Genomic DNA, 9472 nt, shown 5'->3' with positions numbered 1-9472 from the left:
GCACGGGACCCCTCCCCAGAGCCCGTGGGACCCCTCCCCACTTTGTGGGACCCCCCCCCCCCCCCCCAGGTTTGGGGACCCCCGGGCCCCCCGGCCCCGCCCCCGGTGCCCGCTGAGCTGATTTGCAGTGCTTTGGTCAGACTGGCTCAGTTCAGCAGGAACAGGGGTGGGGGTCCCGCGCCCCCCCGGGGGTCCCCAGGGTGCACAGAGACCCCTCCTCAAATTAGAAACACTGCCCAAATAGAGACACCCCCAATGCACGGAGACCTCTCCTCAAATTAGAGACCCCTCCCCAAATAGAGACACCCCAATGCACAGAGACCCCTCCCCAAATGGAGACCCCTCCCCAAACAGAGACACCCCTGAAATGGAGACCCCTCCCCAAATTACAGACACTGCCCAATGCACAGAGACCCCTCCCCAAAATGGAGACCCCTCCTGAAATAGAGACACCCCCAATGCACAGAGACCCCTCCCCAATTCCCTGAGACCCCCCGGGGGTCCCCGGTTCACCGAGACCCCTCCCCAAAATAGAGACCTCTCCCCAAAATAGACACCCCCCAATTCACAGAGACCCCTCCCCAAATAGAGACAGCCCTGAAATGGAGACACCCCCCCAAAACGGAGACCCCCTCCTCAAAATGGAGACCCCTCCCCAATTCCCCCAGAGACCCTTGCCCTCAAATGGGGACCCCTCCCCAAAATAGAGACACCCCTGAAATGGGGACCCCTGCTCAAATAAAGACCCCTCCCCAAAATTCCTTCTGTCAGTCCCTGAGCTCAACCAGACCCCAAAAACCCAAAAATGGGGGGGGGGGGGGCACAGGATTTTGGGGGGGGTTGGGGGTTTTTGGGGGGGAATTTGGGTTTTTTATGGTTTTTTTTTTGGGTGGGGGGTCCATGATTTATTATGGGAATTTATGGGTTTTTGGAAGGAGGGATCCAGGTTTTTTTTGTTTTTTTTTTTTTTGGCGGGAATTTGGGTTTTCTTGGAGTTTTTTTGGGGTTGTTTCGCTGTTTTTCCGTCTCCCCCCTTTCCCTGTCCCGGGCCAGCCCCGGGTGAGTCACGGGAGGATTTTGGGGGGTCCGGGGTTTTTGGTGGGAATTTTGAATTTTTTTTTTTTTTTTTTTTTTTTTTTTTGGCGGGAATGGGGTTGGGTGGGTGGGGGGGGGTGTCCCTTTTTTTTTTTTTGGCGGGAGTTTTGGATTTTTTTGGAGTTTTTTGGGAGGAATTTGGGTTTTTTTCGGGTTTTTTTTGGGGGTTGTTTCGCTGTTTTTCCCTCTCCCTGTCCCGGGTGAGTCACGGGAGGATTTTGGGGGGGTCCGGGGGGGCCCCGCCCCACGAGAGGCCCCTGGAGGGGGGGGGAGGGGAAGGTTCGGCCCCTCCCCCACCCGCTCCCTGTTTGTTTCCCAAAATAAACCCGGCGGCGGCGCCGATTCCCGGGAATTTCCCTGACGTCATTGGGGGCGTGGTTTGGCTGCTGGCCACGCCCCCGGAGCGGCCACACCCATGGTGGGGGGAGGGGAGGGCGCCACACGTGGATTTGCCCCGCCCTGGAAAAAGGGCGCGGTGCCTTTAAGGCGTGGCCACGCCCCCGCTGCGTTCCCATTGGCTGGCGTGGTTTCCTCTGCTGTCAATCTGCGCGGGGCGGGTGGGCTGTCAATCAGAGGGCGGACGGCCAATCAGGGTGGGGTGGGGCGGAGCCAAAGGGAGGGGGCGGGGTTTGGGATTCATTCATGAATTGCGGAGGCGGCGGGAAACGGGGGAGGGGCGGGAGCGCCCCCAGACCCACCGGGAACCCCAAGAACGCCCCCAGACCCACCGGGAACGCCCCCAGACCCACCGGAACCACCGGGAATGCAACGAGGGCACCCCCAGACCCACCGAGACCCCCGGGAATGCATCGAGTCCGCCTTGAGAGCACCCCCAGACCCACCAGGCCCCCTTGAGACCCCCCCCAAAGACACCGGGACCCCCTCAAGACCCTCCCCAGGACCCCTCAAAACCCCCTGAAAACACCAAGACCCCCCCCCCAAAGAGGACCCAGAGACCCTCGACGCTCCCTCAAGACCCCCCCAGTGTTCACCCCCCTCCCCAAATATCCCCTCCAGGAGCTCCCCAATCCCCTCTGCGACCCCCCAAAATCAAACACGGCTCCGTGGGGGTGGGCAGGATATAAAAAATTCATTTTATTATTAATTGGGGGGCTGAGAACAGCCGGGACACCCCCAAATCCTGGTGGGGCTCATTGAGGGGGTTCAGGGCTCATTCCTGGGGGGTTTTTGGGGGGTTCAGGGGTCGATCCCGGGGGGGTTTGGGGCTGAGATCAGCCCAGACTCCCCCAGACCCTTGTGGAGCTCATTGAGGGGGTTCAGGGGTTGTTCCGGGGGGTTTTGAGGCTGAGATCAGCTAAGGCACCCCCAAATCCTTGTGGGGCTCATTGAAGGGGGTTCGGGGCTCGGTTTTGGGGGGTTTTGGGGCTGTTCTCAGCCCAGACTCCCCCAGTTTCCCCCACAGAGGGTTCAGGGGTTGTTCCCCAGGGTTTTTGGGGGTTCAGGGCTCGTTTTCGCGATTTTTGGGGTTCATCCTCGGCCCTTCTTGGCTCTGTCCTTGTCCCTGCCGCCCTTGGGCGCCGTGACCAGCGCCAGCTTCTTGGCAGCGCTCCCTGCGCTCTCTGCACGGTCTCCTGCTCGATCCGCATCCGGATCCCGACCTCCAGGCGCTGCCGAACATTCCAGAAGGGTCAGGGGGGACACAGAGAGAGACCCCCCCCCCCCCCCCAAAAAAAAAAACCCTCAGGGACCCCTCCTCACCTTCTTCAGCTTCTGCTGCTGGATCACGCGGAGCTTCTTGGGGGCGATGGTGCGGCCTGAAGGGGAGAAAGGCGGGGTGAGACCCCCGGGACCCCTCAGGGGGGAACCGGGGACCCCCCAGGGCTAAACCGGGACCCCCCCCCCCGCCCAACCGGGGCCTCCCTCACGGCCGCAGCGCCTCAGGCCTGGTCCTGCCTCCATCTTGGGGACCGCCGGACCGGCCTGGGCCGCGTTCCCCGGGGTTTCGGGAGCCTCCGCACCTCCTTTCCGCGGGCCCCGGGAGCTCCGCGCCGCCGCTGCCGCCGCCGCCGCCGCTTTGGGGCGCTTGGCCGCGGCCTTGGGGCGGCCCTGCGCCATGGCGGCCGTGAGGGAGCGCGGGGCATGATGGGATACACCGGGGCGGAAGTGCCGCAAGGGGTATCGGAATATACCGGGGCAGTACGGTCGCAAAGGACCTCGGTATATACCGGGGCGGAAATACCACAGGGGATGCCGGGATTTATCGAGGCGTTATTGCCGCAAAGGATGTCGGGGTATACCGGGGCGCTGCTGCAAAGGCTGCCGGGATACACTGGGGCGGAACTGCCGCAAATGCTGTCGGGATACACCGAGGCCATAACTACGCGGAGAATGCCGGGATATACCGAGGCTTTATTGCCGCAGAGGCTGCCGGGATACACCGAGGCGGAAGCCGTCAGCGCTCGCCGCGCTCCGCCAGCTCCCGGCTGAGCTGGGACGGGGGGAACACCCCCCACTCGGTGATGATGCCCCCCGTGATCAGCTCGTGCGGCGTGACGTCAAACGCCGGGTTCCACACGTCCACCTCTGCACGTGGGGGGGGGGACATGGGGAGGGTACATGAGGTCAGGGGGCTCTGGCAGCGACCCCTGACCCATCAGGGAACCCCAAACCCATCAGGGAACCTCAAACCCTACACAGCAACCCTCTATGGGACCCCTGGGAGCCCCCCGAGAGCACCCCCAGAGCCACCGGGACCCCCGAGATCCCTCTGAGATCATGCCCAGACCCACCAGGACTCCCAAAAAAGCACTGAGACCCTTTGAGAGCACTCCCAGACCCACCAGGACCCTCAAGAAATCACCGAGACCCCCTGAGATCATCCCCAGACCCACCAGGACCCCCCCCAAGAACACCCCCTGGACCCACCGCAACCACTAAGAAAGCACCGAGATCCCTTGAGAGCACCCCCAAGACCCACCAGGACCCCTCTGAGAGCCCCCCAGACCCACCAAGACCCCCAAGACCTCCCCAAGAACACCCCCAGACCCACCAGGACCCCTCTGAAACCCTCCCAGACCCACCAGGACCCCCAGGGCCGTCTCCATGCCCCCAGCCCGCCCCAAGACCCCCGACACCCACCAGGCTCGGCCAGGAGGACGCCCCCGAGCTGGGTGAGCTCGGTGCCCGGGCGCTCCTCGATGGGGATCAGGCTGCCCGAGGCCAGCGAGGGGTCGCAGCTGCTGCTGGGGGCGGCCACGTAGAAGGGGACGCGCAGGTGGCGCGCGGCCAGCGCCAGCTGGAACGTCCCGATCTTGTTGGCCACGTCACCGTTGGCGGCCACGCGGTCGGCGCCCACCACCACGGCTGGGGGGGAGGGGGGGGCAGGAGGGGCTGCGTCACCCGTGTGCCGTCACATCCCGTCCCGCGCCCCCAGCCCTGGGCCCGTCCTTTCCCGGGTCACCTGTCACCACCTGGTGTCCCTCCTCTTTGTCCCCGTCCCATTTTCTGTGCGTCCCCATCCTGCCACCAGCCCGTGTCCGTTTTCCTTGTCCCCATCCTGTTCTGTGTCCCCATGCTGCCACCCACCCCATGTCCCTCCCGTGTCCCCATCCCATTTTGTGCCCCCATCCCGTGTCCCTCCTCCGTGTCCCCATCCTGTTCTGTGTCCCCACCTTGCGTCCCCCTCACCCTGCTCCGTGTGTCCCCACTCTGTCGCCCATCTTGTGTCCCTTTCCCTTGTCCCCCATCCCATTTTGTGTCCCCACCTTGCTCTGTGTCCCCCATGTCCCCCTCACCCTGTTCTGTGTCCCCACCCTGCCACCCACCCCATGTCCCTCCCCGTGTCCCTCTGTCCCTCCCGTGTCCCCCTGTCCGTCCCGGTACCGTGCACGCCGTGCTCCCGCATGGCGGCGGCGGCGGCGCTGTCGGCGATGAGCGTCACCGGGATCCCGTCGTGCCGCAGCTCCAGCGCCGAGAGCCGCGAGCCCTGGTGGAAGGGCCGGGTCTCGGTGCAGAACACGCGGGACAGAGAGCCCCGCTCGTGCAGGGCCCGCACCACCCCTGGGGACACGAGGGGACATCAGGGGACATGAGGGGACACGGGGGGGGACACCTCGGGGACATGGAGGGGACATGAGGGACACCTAAGGGACATGGGGCAACACGGGGGAGACACTCAGGGACACCTCAGGGACCCCCACGAGAAGCCCCGCGGGGCAAAAAAGGGGTCAGGGAGCCCCCCCAGCGCCCCCAGAATGTCCCAGCTCCTTCCCATTACCCTCCCAGTTCCCCTTATTACCCTCCCAGTGCTCCCATTGCCCCCCCAGTCCCTCCCAGTGCCCCCAGTGCCCCCAGTACCCAGTGCGGTGCCGTAGCCGGCCGTGGCGAGGGTCCCGGTGTTGCAGTGGGTCAGGAGGGTGACGGGACCCCCGCCCGGGGCCCCCGCCAGGATGTGCTGGGCCCCGGGGCGCCGATGCTGCGATTGTCGCGCCGGTCCTTGGCCAGCAGCCCCTCGATGTACTCGATGATGCTGGGGGGAAAGTACCCCAGAGTCGCCCCAAATATACCCCAGAATCACCCCAAATATCCCCAAAATCTGCTCCAAAACCACCCCGAATATACCCAAAATCTGCCCCAAAATCACCCCAAATATACCCCAAAATCTGCCCCAAACCCACCCCAAATATACCCCGAAATCTGCCCCAAAACCACCCCAAATATACCCCAAAATCTGCTCCAAAACCACCCGAATATACCCCAAAATCTGCCCCAAAATCACCCCAAATATACCCCAAAATCTGCCCCAAAATCTGCCCCAAAATCACCCTAAATATACCCCAAAATCACCCCAAACATACCCCAGAATCATACCAAATATACCCCAAAATCTGCCCCAAAATCGCCCCAAATATACCCCAAAATCTGCCCCAAAATCACCCCAAATATACCCCAAATATACCCCAAAATCACTCCAAATATACCCAAAATCTGCCCCAAACCCACCCCAAATATACCCCGAAATCTGCCCCAAATGCACCCCAAATACACCCCAAAATCCGCCCCAAATTCACCCAAAATCCTGGCCCCAAACCAACTCCAGATCCCCACCTGGTCACCCCAAATCCCCCCCAAACCAGCTCAAACCCTCCCAAATCCCCCATGTGGAACCCCAAATCCCCCAAAACCTCCTCAAATCGCCCCAAAGCCCCCCCCCCCCACCAAATCCCCACCTGGAACCCAAAATCCCCCCAAATTGCCCCAAATTCCCCCTAAATCCCCCCAAATCCATCTCAAACTGCCCCAAATTTCCCCCCCTGGACCCCCCAAGCCCCCAGCCCCCTCCCCGTTACCTCTCTCGCAGCTCCTGCGGGGTCACCCCGGGGGTCTCCCGCACCTTTCTGCGCAGCCACGCCCGCAGCCTCTCGGCCTCCCTGCCCAGGTTGGCGGCCGTGGGGCGGGCGCTGAGCAGGACCCCCAACCTCTGCCCCACGAACTCCTCGAGCGCCCCAGATCCTCCTGGGGGCCCGCGCCCCCCGCCAGCTCCACGGCCAGGCTGAGGCAGCCCAGCAGGGCGATGGCCGGGGCGCCCCGCACCTGGGGAGGGGGCAAACGACACTGAGACCCCTCCCCGAAATGGGTCTGGGGTCCCTGAAATTGGGTCTGGGGTCCCCAAAACGCTCAGGCAGCCCAGCAGGGCGATGGCCGGGGCGCCCCGCACCTGGGGAGGGGGCACACGACACTGAGACCCCTCCCCAAAATGGGTCTGGGGTCCCTGAAACTGGAAACGACACTGAGACCCCTCCCCAAAATGGGTCTGGGGTCCCTAAAACATGGGGATATGGAAACGCCACTGAGACACCCCCCGCCGGGATGGATTTGGGGGTCCCCAAAACCTTTTGGGTTTTGGGAGTGGGTCAGGATTGGGGTGGGGGGGGGGGGTCAGGATTGAGTGGGGGTCTCGGGGGGTATTTCGGGTATTTTGGGGGGGTCTCTGGGGTATTGGGGGGTCAGGATTGAGTGGGGGTCTCGGGGGGTCAGGGGGTAGTGAGGGGTCTCGGGGGGTATTTGGGGAGGGATCAGGATTGGGTTGGGGGTCGTGGGGGGGATCAGGATTGGGTTGGAGGTCGTGGAGGGGGGTCAGGATCGGGGTGGGGGTCTCTGGGGTATTTGGGGGGGGGGTCAGGGGTATTTGGGGCTCTCGGGGTTATTTAGGGGGGGGGGTCTCCCTCACCTCCATGTCGCGGATGGCGCCCCAGGCCCGCTCCACGCCCCCCACCCGCTCGTAGCGGAGCTGCCCGGCAGCAGCCGCTGGTTCAGAACCTCGAGCGAACCGCGGCGGTACCGGAGCGATTCCAGCGCCATCGCGACAGAGACCGCGACAGGAACGGGGACAGGAACGGGGACAGGAACGGGGACAGGAACGGGGACAGGAACCGCGACACAACACGCGACAGGAACGGCAATAAAGCCCCGCCCCTCAGAGGAAACCCCGCCCCTTTCCGGAAGCCCCGCTCCTTTCTGAGGCCCCGCCCCTTCCTAAAGCCACGCCCCCAGCGGGAAGCCCCGCCCCCACCGCGCCAGATCCACGGCAATCGCGGCAATTTTTAAATTTCAATTTTAATTATTTTGGGGGGATAAATTATAATAAACAGGAGGCAGGGGGTCTCGGGGCGGGGGGCAGAGGGCTCGGAGACCCCTCCCCAAACCAACCCCCACCCCCCACAGTTTTTTTTGGGGGTCCCGGCCCCCCCAAATCCCTCAGGGGCTCTCGGAATCGGAGTCGGAATAATCGGCGACCAAAGATGGGGCGGGGGCGTCCCCGGGGGGTCCCTCAATCTGGGGGGGTCCCGAGGGGTCCCCTCAATTTGGGGAGGGTCCCGGGGGGTTCCCTTAGCCTGGGGAGGGTCCTCGGGGGCGGCACAGGGGGGGTCCCGGGGAGTTCCCCCAATTTGGGGAGGGGTCCCTCGGTCTGGGGGAGGGTTCCCCCATCCTGGGGGGGGTCCCGGGGCGTCCCCGCCCCCCTCCTGACGATGCCGAGCCCGGCGGGGGTTGGGGGGGGTCCCGGCGGTGTCCGTGACGCCCCCAGCCCAGTTTTTGGGGAGGGGTCCGGGAGGTGCCGGGTCCGAACCAGGAGCGCTGGGAGATCTCGGAGCGCTTCAGGCGCTGCCGCTGCTCGTAGGCTGGGGGGGAAAATGGGGACCCCAAAATGTCACCCCGAAACGGAGACCCCCGAAATGGGGAGCCCAGAATCTGACCCACAAAATCCTGACCCCGAAATGGGGACCCCGAAATGGAGACCCCGAAATGGGGACCCCAAAATCTGACCGACAAAATCCTGACCCCAAAATGTCAACCCCGAAATGGAGAGCTCGAAATGGGGACCCAAAATGGAGACCCCGAAATGGAGACCCCGAAATGGGGACCCCAAAATCTGACCCCCCAAAATGGTGAGCCTAAAACGCTGACCCCAAAATTCCCCCAAACTCCCCTAAAACACCCCCAGATCCCCACTGGGACCCCAAATCCCCACCTGGGACCCCAAATCCCCCCAAAATCCCCCAAATCCCCACCTGGGACCCCAAATCCCCCAAAATCCCCCCAAATCCCCACCTGGGACCCCAAATTCCCTCGGGATCCCCCCAGATCTCCCCAAATCTCCCCCAAACCCCTTTGGGACCCTCCCCAAATCCTCCCCAAAAACCCAACCAAATCCCAACCAAAACCCCCCAAAACCCCCCAAAATCCCCCCCAGGAAGCCCCAGTTCCCCTGGGGACCCCCCAAAGCCCCTCCTCACAGTCGGGGGCGCGCAGGCTGAGCAGCGCCGCCAGCCGCCGATCCTCCTCCTCCTCCCGGAGCAGGGGGATGGAGAGCCCGGCCTTCCTCGCCAGCGCCGCCGCCTCCTCCTCCTCCTCCCGCAGCGTCTTCTTCTCCTCCTGGGGACGGGAATTGGGCTGGGGCTTTGGGGGTTTTTTTTGGGGAATTTTTGGGGATTTTTTGAGGTTTTTTGGGGGATTTTTTGGGGTTTTTTTGTGAGGGATTTTTGGGTTTTTCGGGGGATTTTTTGGTGGTTTTTTTTTTTTTTTTGTTTTTTTTTTTTTTTTTTTTTTTTTTTTTTTTTGGGGTGGGGGGCGTTTTTTGGAGAGTTTTTGGGTTTTTTGGGCTTTTTCTCCCTGGGTGTTTTTATGGGTTTTTTTGGGGCGTATTTTGTAGGGGTTTTTGGGTTTTTTGGGGATTTTTTTTCCTGGGTGTTTTTATGGTTTTTTTTTTGGGGGCGTATTTTGTAGGGTTTTTGGGTTTTGGGTTTTTTTGGGTTTGGAGGGGGGGTTTAGGGGATTTTTAGGGGGTGATTTAGGGGCATTTTAGGGGGTTTAAAAATAGGGGGTGTTTTTGGGAATTTTGAGGAAGATTTTAGGGGAT

At 62.4% G+C, this 9472-nt stretch overlaps 3 protein-coding genes across 3 annotated transcripts; all 3 read right to left on the bottom strand.

Moving 5' to 3' along the window:
* Positions 1-2436: 2436 nt before the first annotated feature.
* CUNH19orf53 (chromosome unknown C19orf53 homolog) lies at positions 2437-3171 on the bottom strand. The gene is given in 4 exon segments (XM_063183228.1): positions 2437-2654; positions 2657-2723; positions 2815-2870; positions 3075-3171. Coding segments are annotated over 4 exon segments (291 nt in total). The 3' UTR covers positions 2437-2583.
* Positions 3172-3445: 274 nt separating this feature from the next.
* On the bottom strand, positions 3446-7508 carry MRI1 (methylthioribose-1-phosphate isomerase 1). The gene is given in 9 exon segments (XM_063183229.1): positions 3446-3639; positions 4195-4419; positions 4939-5115; positions 5413-5520; positions 5523-5584; positions 6405-6568; positions 6571-6648; positions 7286-7350; positions 7353-7508. Coding segments are annotated over 9 exon segments (1074 nt in total). The 5' UTR covers positions 7417-7508; the 3' UTR covers positions 3446-3508.
* Positions 7509-7653: 145 nt separating this feature from the next.
* On the bottom strand, positions 7654-9012 carry YJU2B (YJU2 splicing factor homolog B; the record flags this gene model as incomplete). The annotated part of the gene is made up of 2 exons (XM_063183230.1): positions 7654-8234; positions 8850-9012. Coding segments are annotated over 2 exons (453 nt in total), but the record flags the coding sequence as incomplete, so codon positions are not given.
* Positions 9013-9472: the final 460 nt, after the last annotated feature.

The sequence above is a fragment of the Melospiza melodia genome, unplaced genomic scaffold, assembly GCF_035770615.1.
Source record: "Melospiza melodia melodia isolate bMelMel2 unplaced genomic scaffold, bMelMel2.pri scaffold_415, whole genome shotgun sequence".
NCBI lineage: Eukaryota > Metazoa > Chordata > Aves > Passeriformes > Passerellidae > Melospiza > Melospiza melodia.
Note: the sequence above shows the minus strand (reverse complement) of the source record. Positions and strands in the feature narration are given on the sequence as shown.